Genomic DNA, 25,596 nt, shown 5'->3' with positions numbered 1-25,596 from the left:
GTGTATGACACACCACACTAATTGATTATTGAAATAACCATTAACTAATTTAGTAATCGATAAATCATTATAAATGTGCATTTGCTGAAAAAACCCCAACAGAGCAGTAATGAAGCCATAAAGTAAAAAATCAGTGTATATTCTGAATTTAAGATAAAAACATATTTGTCTGTAAAGATGATCAAATTCGCCCAAAAAATACTATTTTTCTATTTTAAAAATAATGTAATTATATCATCAGGTTTTTTTTTCTTGAATTTGTTTTCATTTGCTGAAAAGCTTTAATTTAGTTAGTTGGCTTAGTTTGAATTTAGTCTTTGATTTTGTCATTTATGATGCTTTTCTGGCTAATTTCAGGAGAATCTAAAAATGTTTTCATATTTTTAGAAGTGTGTTAATTTAATTATTTCAGTCATAATGTCCTCATTAAGCATAACGACACATTATGTATTAGATATTCTGGAAATAGTTAAAGTACTAATTATTACTAAATATTACTCTTCATTTTTATATGAAGAACTTACAGAACTCTTAAAACCTGGAGAAGATAATCACTGTTTCCTCGTTAAATAAAGAAATATCGAAAGGTGAATTATCGTTGCTGTTAGCATCAATGAGTCTCATAAATGGATTTATAATGTAAACAGACAGGAAACTGGGCTTACACTGCAAAAAGAAAACAAGATATCAGATTAAGTTTATCCAAGTAAATACATGAAGTTTATTAAGCTGTTATGTTAAACCAATGTAAATAAAGTAAGTTGGATTCCCATTCTCTTTTTTTAGTGCAGATCAGTGGATGATGTATGGAGTATTTTTAATACCAAAAATATTCTGTTTTTGCAGTGCAGTGATTGTAATTTGATGTATTTTGCATCTTAATTTATAAAGTTTGTCTTTTCCCTGTAGATGTAGATTAGAAAATTAATGTATATTTAATTTTATTTGGTTAAGTAATCAGAAAATTGATATTAATGTGATTAATAAGGAATCTTGTGGATTAAATATAAATATTTTTAGAAAATTTGCAGAATGTGATTGAGTTTTCCAGCTGCAGAGAAAATGATTAATACTTCAGAAGTGATTTTTGATGATTTATGTATGAAAAATGTCTGTTTGTTGTATATAAATGCAGCCAGCTCACTGAAGGAAATGGTTTGATGACGTTTATTGTTCTTTTTCAGCAAGTATCCATGCACCACATCTACAATGATATATTCCACCAAGCTGCAGTGTCACAGAGTTTAATTATTAGGATAAATGCTAAGTCCTTTATGTTTATACATGGGAACCAACTGGTTTCAATGATGTGCAAATTTATGGTGAAAGATGAGCCGAAGGTGAGAGAAATGTTAATAAATGCACAGAAATTCAAAAGTAAAGGCTGTTTTTCTCCCAACGCAGAGCTGTACATCACAATCTGTTCAAATCCATAGGAATAAATAATGAATTTTAAAGAAAACAACATAATTATCCATCTTTTTAAAGTCTGAGCTGCTGGTAAATAATTAAAGTCATTTGTAGGTTCAGATAATTTGGTTTCTGGATCATTGCAGAAACTATCAGTGAGTTGATGCACAGAGGTTTTAAGGCCTCAGAGGTGACGGCTGTGAGGTGCAGATGTGGAACGAAACTACCGTCTGCGTGCGCCAGAAACTGCAGCTTGTGTGGTTACAGTCAGTGCCAGACAATTACACTTTACATCTTCATCCTGCAGGAAAAAACACAGAACATGGAGCTGTTTCCCCTCCGTTTCCCCTGCAGGTGGAACGAGAAGCAGCAGCGAAACCAAAGCTACGGGCTAATTGTTAGCATGTTTATACGACCGTCTGCTGGGAGTTTAAACAGCGAGTCAGGGCCAATGTAGACAGAAACAAGAGGAGGATATTTCTCCCAAAATCTCAATAATTTTGAGGCCAATCTCAGAAAATTTCTACAAAAAACATGGAAATTTCAGAGTTTGAAAAGTTGAAAATTTGCAACAAAAACTCAGGAATTTTGAGAATAATCTCTTAAAAAAAAAACCCAAGGGCATTTCTGAGTTTGAAAAGTTGAAAATTTGCAAGAAAAAACAAATGAAAAAATTAAATCTATCTCAGAATTTGTTTTAGCAGAAACAGAAATTTCAGAGTTTAAACAGTTGAATTTATTTTACGTCTGAAACCTTCAAGAACATTTCTGAGCCCAACCTAAAAGTTTCTGAGTTTTTTGTAGCAACTTTTTGACATTTCCTTGTTTTGTCTAGAAATTGTCTGAGATGTTTTGGTGTAAATTTACTCAGTTTTTCCATCTGCTGTGGCCCAAAGTCGCCGTCGTCCTCTGCAGACTCGGGAGCGTCTGCCAGCAGTTTGAAGGTAAACACCGTCAGAAAACACCGACGCTGTGGAACCGGCTAGTCCGGCTCTCAGATGCTACACGTCGGAGCGGCTCTGCTGATCGTCCTGCGGTCGGATCTATTTACAGCGTTTGGAGAAGCTGATGCAAACCGGGCTTCATCAGAACCTCTGATTTATGGATGAGCATTAACAGTTTAAACACCCGAACCTTCACACGTTCATGTCCTAAATACGTTGCTGAGCAGGCAGAAGTGTTTGTTTTCAGTCAGAAACATAAACTTGACATTATTAGCATGTTTCTGTGAGTTGGACTTCCCCGTCTGCGCCGCCTCCGGTGCGGTTCGGAAACACGGATGAAAGATCAGATGCTAAACTTTGTTTCTGGTGGGAAGGATGACTACTGTTGCAGAGGGAGGTGGCTGTGTTTGCTCCTGTTGTAGCTCCTGAAACGAGACAAGAAGCAAAATCAGAATTTAAATTAATTAAAACGTCTCGACCGGGTTCAAAATTCAAGCATTTTCAAGGAAAGTTTTCAAACTTTTCCAAAACTTTGGAGATAAAAACAGTTTCAAATTTGATTATCTACAATTTATTTTGTGATTAGGGTTGAAACCTTCTGATTAATCGTGACTAATAATGATTAATCACAATTAATCAGATTAATCACGATTAAAATAATCATCAACTAATTCAGTAATTAATCAGTAATTGATTAATCGTTAATTGCAACAACACAAAATTTAACAAGTGATTTTTAGTTTGTAGTTCAAATATTTCAGTATATTTGAAATAAGACAAAATTTACAAGTAACCTTTCAGCAAGATATGGAAACTTTTTAATAAATCAATAATTCCTTAATACTGATGAAAAACTACTAGATAATTTAACTTAGAACAAGACATTTTCCCATTTTACATTTGAACTGGTACTTGGGTCGTCCTGCCTCAAGTGGAGGAGTTTAAGTATCTGGGGATCTTGTTCACGAATGAGGGAAGAAGGGAGCGGGAGATCGACAGGCGGATTGGGGCAGCGTCTGCCGTGAAGCGGGCGCTGTACCGGTCCGTCGTGGTGAAGAGAGAGCTGAGCCAAAAAGCGAAGCTCTCGATTTACCGGTCGATCTACGTTCCCACCCTCATCTATGGTCATGAGCTTTGGGTCATGACCGAAAGAACGAGATCACGGGTACAAGCGGCCGAAATGGGTTTCCTCCGCAGGGTGGCTGGGCTCTCCCTTAGAGAGAGAAGCTCGGTCATCCTGGAGGGACTCAGAGTAGAGCCGCTGCTCCTCCACGTCGAGAGGAGCCAGTTGAGGCTCGGGCATCTGGTCAGGATGCCTCCTGGACGCCTCCCTGGTGAGGAGTTCAGGTCCCACCGGGAGGAGGGGAGACCCAGGACACGCTGGAGGGATTACGTCTCTCGGCTGGCCTGGGAACGCCTTGGGATTCCCCCGGAGGAGCTGGAAGAAGTGGCTGGGGAGAGGGAAGTCTGGGCCTCCCTTCTGAAGCTGCTGCCCCCGAGACCCGACCCCGGATAAGCGGAAGAAAATGGATGGATGGATGGATGGATTAAGAAAATATTGAGTTAAAAAGCTCCTGTATTTTTCTGGAAAGTTATTTGCATGTTAGTTTTGTCTTATTTTGAGTGTACTAGAAACTAGACCAAAAATACTTGATAGGATTTTGTGTTTTTACAATAAATTTGTATTTCAGTACATTTATGTCTGTGTTTAAGAAAAGAAGCATTTTAATTTAATTCAGCTGTTTTTCTGTATCGTATCGGCCGATACTAAACCTCCGGTACCGATATGAAAGTGAAAAACGTGGATCTGCGCGTCTCTATTTTACACAGAAATAAAACATTTTGCTTCAAACTGAGCCTGAATTGTCTCGGAGGACTTCCAGAACCAGTACCGGTGTTAGACGTCCAGTTTGCTCGGGCCGACGCTGTGGATGAGCTGCGCGGACTCGGAGGCGGCACTGTACGCCTGGATCAGCAGGTTCTTGTTGAGGTCTCCCACGCCGCTGCCGGCCTGCAGTCTGGGGTACGGCGGCGTGTCGGCCCCGGGGCGTCCCCGCCCAGGGGCGTCCAGGTCCATGGGCTGGTCGGGCGGGTAGCCGTCGGGCCCCTCGGCCACCGGGGAGAACTCCTGAGCGCTGGCCTGCTCGTCCCTGGAGACGGGGCTGATGGAGACAGATGGAGAACTTACAGGAACAACGACGACGACAGAGAGACACAACGTTTAGTTCAACACCGGGAATCAGAAAACAAAACCAAACGCTGATCCCCAACCACACGTTACTTTACTGGGGCTTCATTTAGCAAACTCAGTAAATAACAGATTAACTGGACGTTTATTGTGATAAACAATAATATTGCTGTTTGAGACCAATTCCAAGTAATACAATACAGCACATTCTCAAAGATGAATAAACTTTAAATTCTAGTGAATATTTAACTCTGAAACTGGAAGAATTTAAATAAACAAAAACAAATACAATGAATTATGAAGTTTATCTAAACAAAATTGTCTTAGTTGAGACCAAAACACAACGCTGGAGATTTTTATCATGCAGTTTGTTAAAGAGAGAAAAGAGAAAAACAATAAATCATGCAAATGGAAATTATTGAGCTCGTTTTAATTGATTGATTTGTTATTGCAACAGCTCTAATAACCAATTAGTTCATCACGACTTTGTATAACCACGCTGCAAAAAACACAAAATATTACCAAGTATTTTTGTCTGGTTTCTAGTGCAAATATCTTGAGATAAACTAACTCACATTGTTTCCTTTGGTTCTTATCAGATCCAGATTCAGTTTATTTCTGTTTGCTGTTTGTAAGTCTTTTCAGATTTTATTAATAAATCACAACACTTTAAGTCTTAATCTATGTTTAAAGCAAAAACACAAATAAAACCACCAAAAATAACAATAAATTCATAAATTTTTTTATTTATTTGAAACAGTGAAGCTAACTTTATGGTTTCTGAGTCAGTCTTAGGCCTGATATGTTGTAATTCACCTGTCACCGGTTTGAGTAGAAACGTTTGTGGGTTTACCTGACGTCCATGGACTGGACTCCGTCAGAAAGCTCGTCCACAAAGCTTTTATTCTCCAGGGGGCCCAGCATGATGACGGGGGCTCCAGCCGGAGTCGGAGCGTCTTCCTCTGAGATGCCAACAGCTTCAGCTTTAGCATCACACACTGTAAAAAAAATAATAAAATTACAGGGAGTAAATATGCTTATTGATCTGAGGTCCAGTTCAGCAGCTTTTATGTGATCAGGAATAAGAATCAGTCAGAGGAAATGAAAGCAGCAGAGAAAAAATGATGAATACTGCAGCAGTGAAGCATGAAGGAGAAGCTTTCAATCTGCACTGATCATCATTTCCTCCTGCATCGCTGAGGTAAAGCCAGGAACGCTGCTGTTCCTCCAGCCTGCAGACAGGGGGCGACGTTTCCCTGCTCATCCAACTGCTGAGTCACACTGCAGACTAAAACTGTCAGGAGGAAAATATCACAGGAAGCAGCTCTGGAAAACCTGGACATGCATCTAATAATGGAAGGGAATCAGAAATAATCTGTGCAGATTGTGAGATTCATTTTTCTCCTTCATCAAGGTGAAGTTTTACCGTTTCAGTCATTTATATCCCATTTCCTCTGGCGTCCAGGTCAGACGGTCAGGCAGACACCCTGATGCTTTCCAGATTAAAACTTTCCTTCTTCATAAAGCTGATAGTCAAACTGGTTATTCTGAGCTATCTGGAATTATGCTGCCACTGGAGGAAACAAACTGACCACTTCTCACTTGATACTTTTTCCTACTACTCTCCAATTTTGCGTTATCTGGTGTTTTTTTTCGACTTTTAATTTTTTGTTCTCTCAGTGTCTTATAAGGTTTTTTTCCACTAAAATTGTAACATTTGTTATATTTTGAGCTGCTGCGATTTGCTTTCACAAACCAAAACCCCTCCTGGCCTGTGGGGGCGCTGGACTAAAAACCCATAAAGGAAACGACACAAAAATCTCTGAATGAGACTCTGAGCGCAACTTTCTTCATGAAATGTAAACAAAATGCAGATTTTAGCGGTTGGAGGATTTATTCCTTGCCTTTAGCTAACGACCACAAGCCATTTGTCACGCTCGTGCTATGCTAATGCGTTTGTTTTGATTGTATTTACCCAGAATGCCCTGCGTTGTAGTACACTTCCTGCTTTTGGAGCGATCTCCAATAAGTCAGAATAAGCCACATCTTATTAGGGATTAATTGGCCCAAAACATGAAAATAAACTGACACACAGTGATTTAAAGCGGTTGGTTGACTGAATATTTACCCGATGCTCCGGATGGAGGATCCACTTCGCTCTTCCTCGTCCTCTTCATAATCTCTTCAATTCTCTGTAAAGTAGATTCAACACAAATAGGGCTGAAATGACTAATCAGATTAATCAATTATTGAAATAATCATTGATTAACCAATTATACAGACTCCAAAAAGGTCATTTGCTGAAATACAGTCAGAGCAGAAACTAAGTTAAAACTGTACAAAAATATATACATTTAGTATTTAAGATGAAAAACCTTCTTAGTTTGGAAATATGTTCTACTTTTTAGCTTCGCCTGGTTCAAATTCAGTGAAAAACATAAATAAATCTCTTATTAAGCACCTTTTGCTGTTCAGTTATTAATCATTTAACCGATAAAACTTAATCATCAGCTCGACGCTGCATTGATGTGAAGTTGAACAGAAACGGCTGAATTTGTCACATGTTGATGTCAGAAGGATTTGATTAGCTGCAGACGAATCCTTTGCTACAAATGACCAAATATTCACTAAAGTGATGTTCCTACTGCAATTTAGGCAAAGAAATATTTAAACATTTATTTTTCTTTTCTAATCCATCCATTTTCTAACACCCTTGTCCCTCAGGGTGGTCAGGAGGTGCTGGTGCCCATCTCCAGCTAACGTTCCGGGCGAGAGGCGGGGTCACCTGGACAGGTCACCTGGACAGGTCGCCAGTCTGTCGCAGGGCAACACAGAGACACACAACCATGCACACACACACCTAGGAACAATCTGGAGAGGCTAATTAACCTGACAGTCATGTTTTTGGACTGTGGGAGGAAACCGGAGTACCTGGAGAAAACCCACCATGCACAGGGAGAACATGCAAACTCCATGCAGAAAGACCGGGGCCGGGAATCGAACCCAGAACCTTCTTGCTGCAAGGCAGCAGCTCTACCAACTGCACCACTGTGCAGCCTGTATTTCCTAATAATGTATGTAAAAGGCTTAAAAGATTAAATGAAAAATTTGCAATGTTTGATTAATCGTTAGGATAATTGATTAGTCGTCAAAATGATTGATTGGTGATCAAAATAATGAATTAATTGTAGGAATAATTGACAGAATAATTGATTAATAAACTAATGTGTAGTTGCAGTCCTGGTTTCAGGAAGCAGATTTTAGGAAACTGACAAAGTATCTAAAGGTATTTTTAAAACCTCTCCTGTGATGCTGCTTTGCTTGAGCTGCAGCTTTAATAAAAAACTGATTAAATATGAAAAGGTTTCGGTTTGTTTTTGTATAATTTCCTAAAGAAAACTGTTTTTACTTAGGCAACCTATTAAGGACAGAGGTCTGATTTGGACATGATCTGGTCCGGCCCAGTGACGGTTGGTACCTTCTTCCTCTGCTGCCTCTCCTGCTCCTCCTGGATGTGCAGCAGCTCCCTCTCCTGCCTCTTCCTCTCAGCCTCCCTCTGCGCCCGCAGGAAGGCCTCCTCCCGCTGAAAGACACGCAGTCGCTCACTTTAAGCAGCCAAACCCTCAAATTTACATTAACTAGATAAAAAAATAAATATCTCACTGTCTGAAGTTAAATCAGACCAAATGTTTCCTGTTCCAGGTTAGTTAGGGGTATGAAAATGAGTTTTATTCGCTAAACGGCAGAAAACTTGGCGAGAACATTTTTTAGATTACTAAATTATATTTAGTAATTTAGTGGGCAGAATGAATTTCACTCACATTAAATGGACTCTGAGTATAAATATGGAGTCCAGACCTTGTACCTCAGGGCCGAATTTGGCAAATCTAAACTACTGGCAGGTCACAAATAAAAAGATGCAATTTTTTTATTTTACTTTTTTTTGTTTTATCTGCTCAACTATAACCAACTTTTATAAAATCTGTGTAATAAAGATTAAAATTATAAAGAGTTTCAGCCTTATTTAAAGAAAATTTCCAAATTATTCAGGGTGTCAATTTTGTTTGCCAATTTTTTACCGTTCTTGACTTGTGGCCAGAGGGCCGAACAAAATCCTTTCATGGGCCACATGAGGCCCAGAGGCCACAGTTTGGACACCCCTGCTTTAGAGGAAATAAATTAAAGGATGAATGAACCAGTTAGAATATGTACATCTACATACTGCCATGTTTTATATATAAAGAAAAGACAAAAAAGGCAGCTCATGTCCAGCATCTGCGGGATCTGCAAATATGTTAGCAGCCATTTTCCTGACCCTTGACCTGGAAGGAGACCTGATTATTGGCTGCGGTTTGGGAATATTGGCTCAGTTCAGATCTGATCCACATAAATCTACTGACCTCTCTGTCCAGCTGGTCCTGCATGTTCTTCCATCTCTGCTCCTTCTGTCGTCTCTCCTCTTCCTCTCTGTTCCTCTTCTCCTCTTCCTTCCTTGCTCTCTCCTCCTCGGCCTCCCGTGCCGCTCTCTCCTGGCGCTCCTTGGCCTCCTGCTGCCTCCTCAGCTCCTCCTCCGCCTTCAGTCTGAAGAAAACACAAACAATGATGTTCCACAGCTCAGATCCTGACCTGATAATCATTTGGATTTTCTTTCTCCTGTTCTGTGATAGTTTCCTGATAGGAACTCCAGCAGGTTTTCATAGTTTGTTCCTAGCAGCTGTGGCCTCAGACAGTATAAGCCGATCCCAGATAAGATGACTGACTCTTTCGCCTCTCCTCCTCTGGGCTCAGACAGTACAATCCGATCCCAGATAAGATGACTGACTCTCTCGCCTCTCCTCCTCTGGCCTCAGACACTATAAGCCAATCCCAGATAAGATGACTGACTCTCTCGCCTCTCCTCCTCTGGGCTGAGACAGTACAAGCCGATCCCAGATAGGATGACTGACTCTTTCGCCTCTCCTCCTCTGGGCTCAGACAGTACAATCCGATCCCAGAGAGGCCAACTAACTCTCTCGCCTCTCCTCCTCTGGGCTCAGACAGTACAATCCGATCCCAGATAGGATGACTGACTCTCTCGCCTCTCCTCCTCTGGGCTCAGACAGTACAAGCCGATACCAGAGAGGCCGACTGACTCTCTCACCTCTCCTCCTCCTGCCGCTGCCTCTCCTCCTGCTCCTTCTGGATCCGGGCCAGACGCCGTCGCTCCGCCAGCAGACGGGACGCCTCCTCGGCGTCCGTCGTCCCGCCGACGCTGCGGCCGCTGGGCGTGCCTGGTGACTCTGTGGGGTTATTAAATTTATGAATTACGTTTTCTGGACAAATTCTAAAGAGCTCAATTACTTTTATATTTTTATAATCTTTCATTTGGAGAAAGTTTGACGTCTGTTTTAAAGTTACGAATTTTTCAAGTAGTTAAGACGTTTATATTCATGCTCTTATTTTGAAGTCTGCGTATGCTGCATCTATTTCCTCATGGCTCCTCTATTAACCCTTTAATGATGTTTTTATCAGCGTTTCAGTGAGAAGTAGCTCCTATAATGAGCTCAGCAGTTCCATAAGCTAATTGCTGCTGGCTAGTCTGAAGGAGCTGAGTGGGGGAGGAGCAGCACCTCAAAGGCGGAGCTAGGTTCACCCAGGCGTCTAGCAGCTGAATGGTTACCATGGAGATTAAAGGATTTCTCAAACATGTATAAAAGAATCAAATCAACACTACAGGTTTGTTTTTGATGAGGGAAAAACTTTAGAACATGATGGAAAGCTAAAACAATTAGATTTTACATGATACTGCCCCTTTAAGACGTCATTAGACTGTAAACATGATCTTATATTTCACTGTTTTCATGACATTTATGGTAAATGCTATATCTGTGTTTGTCTAAGAGAAGATGAGGCTTGTTTTCACACTAATAATAATAATAATAATAATAATAATAATAATAATAATAATAATAATAATAATAATAATAATAATAATAATAACCTTACCTGCGTTCAGCTCTCTGCTGCTGGATTTGCTGATCTTCTTGTTGTCTGGAGCTTCAGATTTGGCAGACTTCCTCTCCAGAGTGCCGTGTCCTTTGTTGTTGTTGTTGCCCCTGTCGTCGGCGCCGGGGGTGGGGGCTCTCTGCCGCAGCGGGGAGGGGGGGTACTGTCCAGGGGAGCAGGGCGACTGGGCGCGGCTCCGGTTGGACCTCACCCTGTAAGGACAGCATGCCGTCATCTTGAGCAGGAACAGGATCGGAGGAGTTTGTGCGACTACGTACCGCTTCGACGCAGCGTGGCCTTTACTGTTGGCCTTGAAGGAAGAACTACGGACCGGAGTGTTGGGTGTCTCCCCCTACAGGTCAAGTTCAGAATTATTAATGACATAAATCAGCTTTTTTTATTATCAACTAAACTAAATTATTAGTAATCACATCCAGCAATACAAATAGACAGAGTTGGACAGTAACTAGTTACATTTACTTGAGGAACTTTTGAAAAGATTTACTTTTACTAGTATTTTTTACTACGCTACTTAATCCTTTTACTTGAGTACTTTTATTTTGAAGTATCTCTACTCTTATTTGAGTAAAATTTCTGGATTTTCTACTCACTGAATGAAAAACAAACATGTTTTAACCAAGAATTCACCAGACACAGACCTGCAGTTTTTGTTAAAGTTTCATAAGTTTCATTTTGCCTGATTTTGTTATTTATATGAATTATTGTCATTTTGGTCCTTAAAACACCAAAATTTGGTATTGTGACAGGCCTGGTTGGAATTAAAACCTTTTACATATTATCTTATAGTTGTTAAGATAATATAACTTGATAGAGATTTTTTGGTATTATCATTTTGTTGTTACTTTAGTTCATATTCAGTCTAATGTTAGTCAGTTTAAAGTATTCTCTTCTTTAGTGTAACTGACCTGGAGGTCACAGCTGCCTGTTCATCTTCATGTGAAACAGTTTGACTGAGATTTGAACCGGGCTCAGACCGTAGATCAGATATCACATCTGGAACTGGGTTGCTAGTTGTTTGGGTAAAATGTTTTACGACCTCTGCTGTTTTTCCTCTGCTGTCTATCTTGCCTATCCTCCCTCTTTGTTGCTTGATAATAAAAGACAAGCTGTACCCAAAGGTCTTCAGACGCTCTGTGAACGGCTCGGAGGAGCAGCTGACAGAGTCTTCTCCTTTTGCAAAAGCTTGGCTATAAAATTCATATACGTTGTCTGTGGTTCTTTTATGTAGGTTCTAGAAAATACCTATCATAACTCTTAAGGTAATATAAGATAATTTAGCTCTAAACACCCATTTAATGCAGCGGCTGCTGACGAGTATGATGTTGAATTGAAATAAGTTGACTTGTTAATGATGATGATCTGGTTACTATAAAACAAGAAAAGCTCATTCTTTTCTTCTGACCGTTGGTGTTTTGGCTTTTTCCTCGGGGAATCCGGCGATGCTTCTGCGGTTGGAGGAACTCCTGAAGGATCTGTTGTTGTTGGGGGAAGCTGTTCGACGGGACACAGAGGACACTGACAGGTCACAGACCAACAGGCACAAAATAAATAACAGACATAATGACACAAAGAAAACATGTTACAAAAACATTCATAATGCCACATCCAGCATAGAAGCATTTGTTTAATCATAAATGTACATAAAACGAAAGTTTTAAGCAAAAGTTGGTAAAAATATTTTAATTCTAAAACGAAAGAAATCAAGAAATAATAAAATCCTAATTAAAGTGTTTATCTTAATCCAAAGCTTTGCTTTTAAAACCTGATCAGAATAATAACATCACAGTCACATGTTCTGACTGTTTGCAGCTTTAGATATTACAACAGTCTTATTTTGTCTGTTTTAAAGTGAAATCTGATTTTTTTAACCAGACTGTGATTGTTAAATCATCGATCGCCCTGATCTGCTTCCTGTTCAGCCATGTTTGGTCTCACCTCTCTCTGGGGAGCTGAGAGCTGCTGAGGAGCTGGAAAGCTGCTTGTTGATTGGCTGATCCATCGCTGGTGGAGACAGGAAGTCAACAACTATTAAAAAAGAACAAAAAAACCCCACTGGTTAGTTATTTCCACAGAAATATCCACGGCTGATTTCCCGCTGCGTTTGTGACACTAAAATGTGTTGGAAACACCGGAGATCAAACACCAAACTGCTCACACAGAAGATAATCCTGCAGGTCGATGAGCCGCTGCATGAATTAACCTCGGAGATGCAAGGCAGGCGTGAAGCAGCAGAGGCGCTTCGTCATGAAATGGAGGATGATGGCAGAAAATCAGTCACCGAGAAACTGAGAGGTAACGTTTCCTACAGCGCCTGAAGGCACCATGGATCCGCATCTAATAAAAATGACTCGGCCTGATCAGAAAATGGATTAATTTATTATAAATAACAAGCTGTGCAAACTGTACTTCCTGTTTTGAGGCGTTTTATGAATAATTAAAGGTTCGTATTAAAGTTTGTAAGCAGCTGATGTCCCTAAGCTCATAAAACATGTAGTTTCAGTCTGTTTGGTCGGCTTTAAACTCTTTTAATCTCTCTATGTTCAGAGTTAATTTTATCAGACAGCTCAATAAAAAAATACTGCACCAAGTAATTTCATTCAGTTACATTTATTATGACTCCTGTGTAAAAATGAAACGAATGAAAAGTGAGATGAAGAAGTTTTTTAAACATATTTCACTCACTTTTCTTATTTAAAAAACAATAATATTACATAAAACTTCAAGTTTAACCCAAATGTTTGCAGCAATCCTGACGTCTCTGAGGTTTGACTGTCGTTATCATTTTGTCTGATGTGTTTACTACAATGAAGAGCTAAAAGTTTCTGTTATGACGGGATAAGTTACTTTTTATCATCGTATTATTATCTGGTTTTTCGTCTTTATTTTTCACATTTAACATTCATTTGATCTCAGGCTGAAAGTTCAACTACTTGAAACATTTCCTCCAGGATTTCATCTTTGTTCTTGTGATTATTTTCAAATCAAAATCACTGATTTTGTGGCAATAATTTAAAAGTATTTTCAGATATTAGTATTGGTTTTATCTGTTTTATTATGTTTTTACTGCATTTTTATTTCTTTTATATTGTTGCATGTCTAGCTTTGTCATTTATGTTTTTATTTCTGATATTATTTTAGCTGTAGCTCAATTATCAAACTCATTTTTATTCATCTACTTAAATAAAACACTTACTAAGATTTTAACTACACTTTATTCTGTGTTAAATATATCAGTTTTTTTAAGTAGTTTGATTTAAGCACAAATTGAACAATTAATAATTTTGACAGTGTTAGATTCTGTTTGGATCCTTAATTATTCAACATTGTGGTAACGATATCGTAACCATGGTTACCAGAGTAAGGAAAGCACGACAAGAGGCATTTTCATAACAGTGTTTGTAAATTTGCACATATTTTCTGTAGCAGCAAAATGAGAAAACAAATGAAGAAAATAAAAATCTGGATTTTTGCAGCTGCTGGTGAGTAAAATGGGTCAGTAACGATTAAAATATGTGTAGCTGCTGTCTGGTCTGGGCGTTGGTGATAGATAGCTACAGGCTGAATGTCTGGCTGTGTGTGTGTGCGTGTGTGTGTGTGTGTGTGTGTGTGTGTGTGTGTGTGTGTGTGTGTGTGTGAAGCACAGTGGCTCATAGGATGGACTCCCTGCTGAGAGTCGTGTTCATGCCTGGCTAACCAAAGCAGGGAGGACAGGAAGAGGCGGCGCCGCCTGTGATCAGGATGACTGAGTCCTGATTGTCTCCTCAGTTTATTTACTGTGAAGACAAAGATTCACTTTGCTGATCAATAGTTATTTTATTTTTTACTCATTTTTTTAATCTTTTCACCATCTTGTTCTTTACAGACTGTTTAGAGGAAAATGGATCCGTCTGGGTGGGACGTTTAAATTCATATTGCATAGCGAGACATTTCTTACTGCTTTGATAAATAACCAATTAAAGTAAATTTCTTAAATCTGCTTTTAGTCAGAAATAAAGTCAATAAATGATATCAACCAGCAGGAAATCAATTACAGTGATTTTTCTTCAATCAGGGATGAGATTCTGAAAAATAATGTGATCCAGTCGGCAGAACATTTCACATCTATTTACATGATTAATGAAAAACATCAAACTAATAAGCCAAATAAGAAAATTATCACTAAATTGTTTGTTTACAGGTATAAAATGAGAACATGAGAGCAAAATATCATCTTAGCAGTTTTTATCTGTTCAAACATCCGGAACTGAACATTTTGTTCCAGACATGAATAAATTTAGATGTTTTGTTTCCTCTTAGACAACAAATAAATGAAAATCATTTTCTATAATCTATAATCTATAAATGAAGTCACATGACTCCCATAAACATCGAGTAGCAGCAGGAGGCATTTAGAGAACAACTGACGGGTCCGAATACGGATCAGAACCACAATGGAAAGGAGGTTGAATCAAATCCGATGGGATTTCTGCATTTTATCTCCAGAATTAATCAAAAACGCTTTTTTTTTATTATTAATAATTAGACAAAAAACTGACTGATGGAAAGGCAACATGATGGAGTTATTTATTAAATCTGCTAAAAAAATGGGAAAATATAGGAGAAATATATATTTATAAACAAACCTAATCTATTTTCCTTCTTTTTATATTCGTCTCTGTTTTTTCCATTATTGTTCTGTATTTTTAATAATTTGTAAACATGTGTTGAACTTATTTAGTTCATTTTCCATTGTTTCTTTTTTTATTATTATTTTACCGTCGTAGTAAAATGATGGTTCCAGAAACACTGGACTTGATTCTGTATTTTTTCCATTTGTGTTTTGCATTTTTAATCATTTTTGTTTACTTCTACTGTTTTAATTTCTTTATTTATTTATTATTTTACCAGTAAAATAGTAAAATATGTAATAACTTCATGTAGCAGGGACTCCTTAACATTTGCAGATTCAGATTCTGCATTAAAAGTAGTGAGTTCAGCTGGAAACTGCAATAAAGTAAAAAATGGACGTAGACGTGAAATGGCCTTTTTCAGCATCACTGCTGCTGATTTACAGCCAATGAACGTCACAGACACACTTCAGGACGACGCCACAGCCAGTTTGACGACACAAAGACGGCGCATGCATGCAGGCAGCTGCAGAGGAGGCGGGATGGGCGTGGCACACAGTCATGAGGTCAGTACCGTTACGGGATTGGCTGGCGCTGGAAGCGGCAGGAAGCTCATTGGGCTGAGCGGAGCCAATGGCATGGCAGGGCGGGGTCTGAGGGTTACCTGGGCAGCAGGCGAAGCAGAGCGGAAAAAGCAAAGCGTTACGCATTCACACACCGACACACACACCCGAGAATCCGGCCAAACTCCGGGAGTTATCGTCCATCTGAGCAGGAAGCAGCAACGACTCGGACAGAAACATCCGCCGTGAAATGACAGCAAAACGCACAAGCAGAGACTCAGACTTTCTCATCTGGATCCATTTTTATTCGGTGTAAAGAAGCTTTGATGTCACTTCCTCATCCAGAAAGCTGGAGTTAGCGCACGTAGTTAGAAAAGAAGCAAAAGAAATAACTAAATCTGCTAAAATATATAGAAATATGTGGACTAAACTAATCTGTTCTCTTTATTTTTTCCATTTCTGTTTCACTTTTTTAGTCATTTGTATCCTGTTTTTTTATTTGCTTAAATAATTTTCAACTTTTTTAGATTTTTCTTTAAATCGTTTATCAGACATGTAATTATTTCATGCAGCTGGGACTGTGTAACATTTACAGAATCACAATAAGTAAGTGGTTAAATATGGAGGTAAATCCAGTGAATATAAATATTAAATCACTGCAGAACAGAGGAAGGAGGTTCGTGTTTATCTCTGCAGCTAAACGCAGTGATGCTGGACTCAATCTGAACCCAATAAAGCATGAAATAAGGTTTCTATTAACGATTAGAGAGGAAATCAGTCCAAACTGCAGTGCGACACACAGATAAACTCAGAGGTTTGTCACAATAACAAATTATGATGGACGATAAATTGTCCCAGAAATTATTGTGATAAACGATAATATTGTTGTCTTGAAGCCATTTTAAAGTAACATAATGATAATAACAGCGTAATAATGCAAGATTTCAAAGATAAATAAACTTCAAATCCCAATGAAGAGTTAACACTGGAACTGGAAGACATTTTAAATATCCCAAATAAATAAACAAAACAAAAATAAAATTAATTATAAAGTCTTTGTAAACAAAACTGCTCTAGTTGAGACCAAAGACTGAAAACTTTTATCATACAGTAGAAAGAGAGAAAAATAATAAATTATGAAAATGAAAATTATTGAGCTTGTTTTAATTTATCGTAGGATTAATTGATTAATCGTCTGCACTGATTCTACTCTACATGTCTGATCTGTCAGCCATTATTAGGTCGTCATGCATCCTAATCAACTGCAGAGCAAACAGGATGAGGAGGCGGATCAAAGATCAACACCAAACTGGAAGATAATCGCTCCAACCTGCTGAATAAAAACATTTTCCTGATCAACCAGAACCGACTGACGGGTCACTGTTCACATTAAAACACTCAGCTAAACATCCCATCCTGCTAACGCTTCCTGCAGCCAGTCAGTACCTGACACTTTAGAAAAGAAACACATTTTTTAGAAACAAAAGAGAAAACACTTCCTTAAAGTTTGCTGACGGAGGCAGGAGTTTTAAATCCAACAGAAAATTGACGGGGAATAATTTTCCCCCATCATTCTGCCATCATCTTGTTTGACAGCTTTTATTTATTTGTCAAATCCCAGAAGGATGACTGAAATAATAAATGTTTTCTTTCTTTTTCAGAAAAGAAAGCGAGAAAAAGAAAACCGATTAAAACTGGAAATCAGGTTTGGTGGAAACTCTCCGAACAGGAGACACCGACTCGTAATGTTGATGCTTTAAAAACCTAAACAAAACAGTCCAGCTCCAACAGTTGGATGCATTTCCACAGTTAATCCATTATATTCCCAATTTAACAGATTATATTTGCAGTTCATCCCATCCAATAAATCAGTTTTGAAGCATTTCTAATGCAGAAAATGTGAGTTTCTGAGGACGCAGCTCATCATCTCCGTCCTGGAGCTGTAAGATGAGACGCTGCTGTTTCTGCTGCAGTGGGCCGCAGATCCCAGATCAGGCAGCCGGGCCGGAACCAGAGCCGCCGCTGGGCGGACCCCGTCCCCGGACAGGAACCAGAGCCGCCGCCGGACGGACCCCGTCCCCTGATCGGTACCAGAGCCTCAGCTGAGGACAACTGATGGATAAAATCAGCGGCGGTTCATCGCTGACGTAACGGAGAAACAACCAACAGAACGCCGTGAATCAGGAAGGAGACGAGCCGTAATGTCGCACTTTGAGCTTCTGCTTTGTGCTCAAGGTGAGACTCTGTGTCTCCCAGCAGGGGAATAAAACACACAACACACACACACACACACCTGTAGCCCCGACCAGCAGCGGTGAAGCCGTTACCTGCTCAGGTCGGATGATGCGAAGCCCAGTGAGGTTTGCTGCTCCTGCATTGCAGCCTCCACACCCTTTTCTTCCTACATCACTTCTCCTCCTCACATCATCACTTCCTCCTCTCTCATGTCTCCACCCTTCCATCCCACCATCCCCCTCTTCCTCTCCACCTGACCTCCACTCCTCCTCTCCATCCCCCATCCCTCCATTACTCCCAGTCTTCCCATGACATCATCACCATCACAACAAAGCTCCCGGCTGAGGCTGAACTCACCTTCGGCTCCGTCAGGCGGCCCGCCCCAGGTCCAGCGTTTGGGCCTGTTGTCCAGCTGCTCCCGGGCCTCCACGCCGCCGCAGCCACCGCCGCCGCGCCGCTCGGCGCCCCCGGCTCTCCGGCGCACCAGGGCCTCCAGCCTCTCCTGCTCGTTGCGTTCAGAAACAGGGAAGAAGAGACATTCTCTCACCGAGCCATCGCTACGGCGACGGACGCCGGGCGATGCGCTCGGAGACGGATGCGCCATGGCAACCGCGTGCAACAGCAGCGTCTCCCCCTGCGTCCTCCTGTCTGTCAGTCAGAGGGTCATGATACGGCAGCGCCGCGCCTTCGCTCGTCCGTCTGCCGGCTCCAACTCTCTCTCTCTCCTCCCTCTCTTTACCTCGATCGCCCACTCCCTCTCTAATGACAGAGCACATTGCCTGGCAGGAGGGGCCAGCTGCAGCTTGTCACCAACCCCCGACACACACACACACACACACACACACACACACACACGCACACGCACGCGCGCACACACACACACGCACACACACACACACACATGCATGAAAACACTCCATATTGTGTTTTCATGCAATTATTCTGACATTTGTTTTAACATACAAACGAGCTGCACACGACATTATTCAATATATTTTCATTAAATTATTTTTTTCCAAGTAAAAAATATTTAATTAGAAACAAAAGCAGAACAAAACTGCAAAAATAAAAAAATATAAAGAAGCAGTTGAATTATGACTTAAAAACATAAAATGGCATTTCTATGACTGGAACTAATTATTGTTTTAGTAATTGATTATTATATTGATGCATTTGGTGATTAATCAATTATTCTGGTGATTAATCAATTATTCAAATAATTATTCCATGTGTCATTAATTTGCCTCCTGAAACTAGAGATGCAACTAAAAATCATTTTAATAATAAATTATTCTGATAATTAATTAATTAATTAATTAATTAATCAGACAAAAAACATTCTGCATATTTTTCAATTAACCACTAAAGCTTATTTTATACATTAGAAATACATAAAATTACAAATAATCACATAATTAAACTCCTTTTTAAAATAATAAAATCACCTTTTTATTCCCTAAAGTTCAGTAACAGCACTCTGTGGTTACATTGACCAACGGATCTGATGTGAATAATTTGGTGATGGTTCATTAAAATGTAACGTTGTTTGGTGTTTTCTTTATAGCTTTGCTAATGTAAAGCTCTTTGATTTGCCTTGTGATATACAAATAAATTTGATTGATTGATTTAGTGAAAAGATGCATCCGCAGCTAAAAAAATAATTCTAACATCAACAAGTGAAAAGCTCAGACTTTCCTGGTTTTTAAAATCTGAATTATTGTATTTTAAATGATTAATTTGTTTTTGTATTCTGTAAACATTCAGCCCTGGTTTCTGGTTTTATTCTGAAGGTTTTCTTGAGATATTTTCCTCCCCAGACCTGCAGCAGCTTCGCCGTCACTCTGCCAGCTGCTCCAGTTAACTGCCTGTTTATACGGGATGGAAATGCCCCGGCTCAGCACTGAGGGGGGTTTGCTGAAGGTGCATGCAGAGTCACGCACTGCAGGAGGACGGAGGGGGTGCAGCGCCAGCCAGAGAACGGGGGCAGAGCGAGCAGAAGTGGACAGAAACTGAAACAGAAGCAGATCAAAGACGGAGCGACGGCTGGGGATGGATTAGCAAACTGCAGCAGAGGCTGTTGCTGCATCCTGATGCAGGACAGGGAGAGACTCCAATCACAGCTAAAATTACCCATTGAAAGCTATCAGGATGAAATGTAGGCATGAAGGATCTAATCAAATCTGTCACTTTTCATCTTCTGCCATAATAAAGAACCGGCTGGAATAATGAGGAGCAAATCTGTGTTAATCCAGAATATTTACAAGGCTAATGCGCCTCTGTAGCCGTAATTAACCAATTTAAATCTGTAGAGCCATTTTCTGACAACTAGCAGGTTAAATACTTGACTGAGAAGAAGTTTATTTACATATCAGTTATGATAAGAAACTTCATTGGACGATAAATTATTCCAGAACAATAATATTGTTGCTTTGAGACAATTTTCATGGCATAATAATGCATGAACACATTCTCAAATAAACTTTAAATTCTGAATAACATTTTAAATATCCAAAATAAAAAAACAAAACAATTAAAAGGAATTATGAAATGAAACTAAATAACGGCCAAATGAGGCCAAAACACCAGACTGAAGAGTTTTATCATCCAGTTTTTAAAGAGAAAAGAAAAAAAATTATGCAAATGGAAATCATTGTCATTAATTAATTTATTGCTTATTTCAGCAGGCCTGCACATTATAACCTAATAATGATTAATATCAGCTGAGAACTGCAGGTGAGCTGACAGAAGGATTTTAAAAACAAATATGGCGCTAAAATGATCAGAACCAAAACTAATTTATGTGGTTTGCTTGTAAACATGACGATCATTACAGATAAAATAATTCCTTACATTTCAATTCTACTTTTACTTTTTACTCAAATTTCTATGTTCAGGTTTTCATTCTTTGTATTCTGACACATCGATCTCATATCTGTCTTTTGCTCTGCTGTCATCGACCGTCTGCTCCAGGAAATGGAAAATTAGAGTGATGTCATTTCCCCAGGTGGCCGATCAATCGTTATGTCATCAGGTTATGCATATGGATTTGACTGACAGCGGATAAATGACACACCTACAAACATAACATCCAAATGTCCCTCCGTCCTCCACTAACAACTTCATAAAGTATTTTATATATGGAAGACTGATCCTGTCAAAACTGACAAAAAAACCCCCATAAAATTTTAAATAAATAAGGAAATAAAGCTGAAAATAAGAAGTGCAAAGATAAACATGGAAATAAAAATTAATGAAGAAATAAAATTAAAAAATTAAGAATTAAAAGAAAAATAAAACAGAAAGCATGAATGAGAAAATAAAATTGAAAATGAACAAATATATCGGAAAACAATAAATTAAATATGTTGTAATTTCTACCTTAATTTATTTATTTTCTCATTTAATTATTTATTGAAAATTTTGGCAGTATTAGTCCTTCATATAAACCTGACAAACTAAAGACAATAAAACACTGGACTTGCCAACACAAAACAGCTACTTGATACAAAGATATATATAATTGTACAATAAGATAATATTTTGATTTAAAAGCAGGAGGATTCAGATTAAAATCATTATAAACTTTACAGACTCGGCTTTTTGAATATTTTGGTTGTAGGATTAAGAAAATATGAGCAGAAAGAACAAATATGGCTTTGTTAGTTGTTTGTAACGAAAACAGACACAAATGATATATTTACTTATCTATGTTTTTATGTTTGATATTCATAAAGTAAATAATAAAAGTGATGCCAGAAAGAAAGAATGTTTGTCAGTTTAGTGACCAGTTTAAATTAGTTATTTAAAAACAAGGAAAAGCCTTTTCAGTTTTTTATTTATTACCCGGTTTTGAAATTAAAAAACTATATTTTCAGAATTATTTGTAATTTTTGATACTTGAAAACTAAAGTGACCTTACAGTGACATGCAGAGGTTCAACAGTATTAAAAACAATTAACTTCTGAATGAACAGGATAAAACCTCACAGCTGCAGTCGTGTCCAGATGTTTGACACATCAGATCCAGATCAACTCCCTACTACGTTAACCTAAACTTTCATTTATAAAAAATCCTATTTCTGTATTTTCTGCTCAATTTAATCACCAAAACGTCCTTAAAGTCACTCAGAAGCAAGATGGAGGACCAACCATGTGAATACTGACATTTCACATGAATTTGATGTATTTGTTAATAAAAAGCTTTAAAGTGCAGCAGGTTAACCATAATGGAGATCTGAGCCAGGTCCAGTCTCTATTGACCCGGCCATTCGCTGCATGTCACTGCTCTCTCAAATAAAGGCCACAGAGCCATAAAACCAGACAAAAGCTTCCCGGTTTGCAGTGCTTTTACTGTATAGTTGGAGTCGAATGGGACTTTGGGAAAAGCCAAATAGTCGTTAACTGGAAGGTAAAAGAAACAGAAAGAAACTTTAAAAATCCAGCAGCATTTAAAACTGAAGTTCTGCCTGGATTATCGGGACAGACTGGATTATTTATCTGCTGTTTGCAGGAAACTGATCTGACTCATGATGCAGAAACTCAGCCAAGCTTTTCATGTTTCATCTGGACAGATGAACAAAGTTTGGTGAACTGGCAGGAAGTTACTGGAGCTTCGGCATTATTAGTCTCCTCTTCCTCACTTTCAGTAAACAGAAACTGAGCTGCAGCTCAGCTCAGGTAATTCAGCAACACAGGAGAAGAAGAAAGGAGGTGGAGAAAACAGATGGATGGATGAACCAACAAATGGAAAGATGGAGGAATGGATGCATTAGTGAACGGATGGATGTATCAACGGATGGTTGGATGCTTTAGCTCCACCTTTCAGTCTATAACCAGGAAACATGGCTGCCGTTCTGTTTACACTCTGTTTTGTTAGAGTACTTTTAAGTTAAGCTTTATCTTCCCCATCTTGTGGTGACCTCTGACCTTCTCTGCATCCTTCTGCTGCCGTCTCTTCTCCTGGGCCGCCGCCCGGCGCTGCTGCTCCTTCCTCCTCTGCTGCTCCATCTTCCTGCCTCGCTCCTCGGCGTGGCGCTCCAGCTGCTGCTGGGCGCGCCGCTCCTTATCCTGCAGCGACCGCTCTGATGGCCGCCCAGCAGGAAGACAAACACACGCATCATCATTACGGCCCAAATGATCAAATTTTTCACACAGCTCCACTAAAAAATGCTGCCTTTAAATTGTAAATGATTTTCTTCCCTGTAAGTGTTTTAAAGTGTTTGGAAGTGGCGCCACCTGCTGGAGAACTGACCTTGTGTTCTCTGTCTGCTCTCTTGTCTTTCTTTAGATAAATTCAGCCGAGAGCCTGGAGAAATGAGAAAGAAGTTAAATATTCACTTCCTGTAAAATGTCAGAGTAATCACAAATATTAAAAACTATATGTATATATTGCATTATTTTAGGTAAACAGCAGAGTTCCTGGTGTTCACCTGTAGGGCTGGACGGTGACTGAACAGGTGATGTATGTCTGCTGCTGGTCAGTGTAGCAGGAGGAGGAACCAAAGCTGAGATTTAACAGATAAACACATCATCAACATTAAATATAAATCCAATTTCTGCTCGCATCCACAGCCGCCAGTCAAAATAAAATGAATCAGCTGTCATCCGTTTGTGGAGGTTAGGGTCAAGGGTCAGAGCAGAGCTGTCTGAGCAGAACCTTCGGAGCCTAACCTCCAGCCATGTTGTCTTTTTTCATATTCAGTTTCTCAGACTGACATGAAGTCAGCCAGAAGACGTCAGAGGACAGATGGAGGCTCACGAACATCTAAAAACAGATTCTCAGCTCAGTCATCAGACATGCAAATATATGCAAATCTCAGTTTAGCCCCAACCCGACCGTGGTTCTGGTTCCACTCGAATTAACTGCAGAATGAAATTACATAACAGTGAAATATTTACATACTTACCGTCATATGGTGACATCTTACTTTATAATGATAAGCTGGATAAATGACTTTACAGAAAACAAATGCTTAGATATAACAATATCACCACCAAGCATTTTTGTTAACCTTCTAATGCAAATATCCTAGAACAATTTAAATAAGTTCAAATAAGAAGTAACTTTTTATCAAGATAAATAAGCATTTTAAGTAATATAATTATTAATATTCAAAAAGTCAGATTATTTCATTTATAACTGGATAAATCTTGTGTAATAAGCCCGAGTATCCTCTTCATCAGACTGTGTTTTCAGTCAGAGGCTTATTCAGAAACACTGTTGTACTGACTGCTACCGGAAATCATTCTTGCCTGCAGCCATTAACATCTACAATAACTTTTTAAAATAATTTTTATATGTCTTACAGTAACATCTAATTTACCTTTGGGAACAATAAAGTAGATCCTACCAGAGCTCCTCATTTGAACTTGGTCTATCCCAGTCATCTCACCATAATAATTCAAATTTCTACACATTTTTCCTGCCTCTAACCCGTCAAATTAAATAACAAAATGTCCATTTGCTGGTTAACACATCCCACTCCAATAGTGTCAATAATTTCACCTGACAGTAGTCATAATGTTATGGGTGATTTATCTTCCAACAGCACAGACCAAAAGACTTAATATAATAACAATAATAAAAACATTGCATCAAGGACCAGCAGTGTTTATCCAACTTAAATGTTTCTCAGATGCTAAATTTGAACATTTTACACAAAAAGAGGGCGGGAAATTATTTAATCCATACAGTTAATGCAACAAACACATATTGTTCTCACTTAAATCTTATTTATAAACTAAAATATCAAGAATTGTTTTTTTTGTCAGCCAGCACTGTAAAGTAGTTCTGCGATTATTTCATCATATTATGAGAACAATTACCCCGAGTAAGATGGAAAAACCCTAATCAACCCCATTTTACCTTACCTGTCATGTCCACACGCCTCGGAACCACCTGGGTCATCGAGTATACACCACAGGAACAAGACAGAACCAGGAAAAATTGCTGAACAGCTCCGGTTCGGTTCGACCGACACAGTGACTCAGAGAAAATACGAAGAATAACAGAGATGCTGTGAGAGGAGAGGCAGAAAAGGGAGGGGGAGCTGCCAAACATTACCTCTATTTAACCCTGTACAGTTTCCTCTGAGCCTAACCGAAAATTAATGGCAATATTTTAACCATATTTCAGGTTTTTGTCTCAAATGAAATAAGCTAACTGCTCAAAATTAAGCTAACAACTTCTTTTACTTTTTATGTATTAGAAAATACATACATGAATATAGAGACACAATAATTAAAAGGACGTTTATCTAGTAAAAGGAAAGTAATGTCTTCCATATTTGAATAAAAACGGGAACAAATTTGTATTTTGTTCAAATTAAATATTTTCGAATCTGTGGCCGCATCACCATTTGGCTAATTTACATATTAATGCGCCAGCTCACGCCGCACTGCGTCTCCTAGCAACCAGGTAGAGGAACTGCGTGGCGGTAGAATAAACCTTCTTCTGTATAAATAAAACGTTAAAAATGACTCGTCATATGTTTATAAGTACAGCATAACGTAGTTTCAGGTTGAACTGCATCGTTTTCTTCCTCCTCCTTCGTCTGTTCTCCTCACGCGGCCATCAAATTGGCTCGTGTCGGCGCGCACGTGCCAGGCACAAGCAGGCCCCCCCAGCGGCGGTGTTACGTCACA

At 39.1% G+C, this 25,596-nt stretch overlaps 1 protein-coding gene across 9 annotated transcripts; it reads right to left on the bottom strand.

The window, feature by feature from the left end:
- Positions 1 to 1,149: 1,149 nt before the first annotated feature.
- On the bottom strand, positions 1,150 to 25,045 carry map7d2b (MAP7 domain containing 2b). Of its 9 annotated transcripts, none has more exons than XM_008396879.3 (17): positions 24,823 to 25,045; positions 23,382 to 23,456; positions 23,204 to 23,257; positions 22,879 to 23,033; positions 18,311 to 18,455; positions 15,730 to 15,819; positions 12,484 to 12,549; positions 11,951 to 12,039; positions 10,806 to 10,879; positions 10,528 to 10,739; positions 9,683 to 9,821; positions 8,943 to 9,123; positions 8,021 to 8,125; positions 6,671 to 6,734; positions 5,396 to 5,540; positions 4,247 to 4,537; positions 1,150 to 2,779 (listed from the first exon to the last, which is right to left on the bottom strand). In XM_008396879.3, the coding sequence occupies exons 1-16, from the start codon at positions 25,010 to 25,012 to the stop codon at positions 4,252 to 4,254; spliced, it is 2,070 nt and encodes a 689-aa protein (XP_008395101.1). In that variant the 5' UTR covers positions 25,013 to 25,045; the 3' UTR covers positions 1,150 to 2,779; positions 4,247 to 4,251. The 9 variants fall into 9 exon arrangements, with proteins under 9 accessions (XP_008395101.1, XP_008395099.1, XP_008395098.1 ...); XM_008396877.3 differs by having other exon boundaries at positions 11,951 to 12,063; positions 24,823 to 25,043; XM_008396876.3 differs by having other exon boundaries at positions 12,484 to 12,573; positions 24,823 to 25,040.
- Positions 25,046 to 25,596: the final 551 nt, after the last annotated feature.

This window comes from Poecilia reticulata, chromosome 20, assembly GCF_904066995.2.
Source record: "Poecilia reticulata chromosome 20, P_reticulata-male-v2, whole genome shotgun sequence".
Classification (NCBI taxonomy): domain Eukaryota; kingdom Metazoa; phylum Chordata; class Actinopteri; order Cyprinodontiformes; family Poeciliidae; genus Poecilia; species Poecilia reticulata.
Note: the sequence above shows the minus strand (reverse complement) of the source record. Positions and strands in the feature narration are given on the sequence as shown.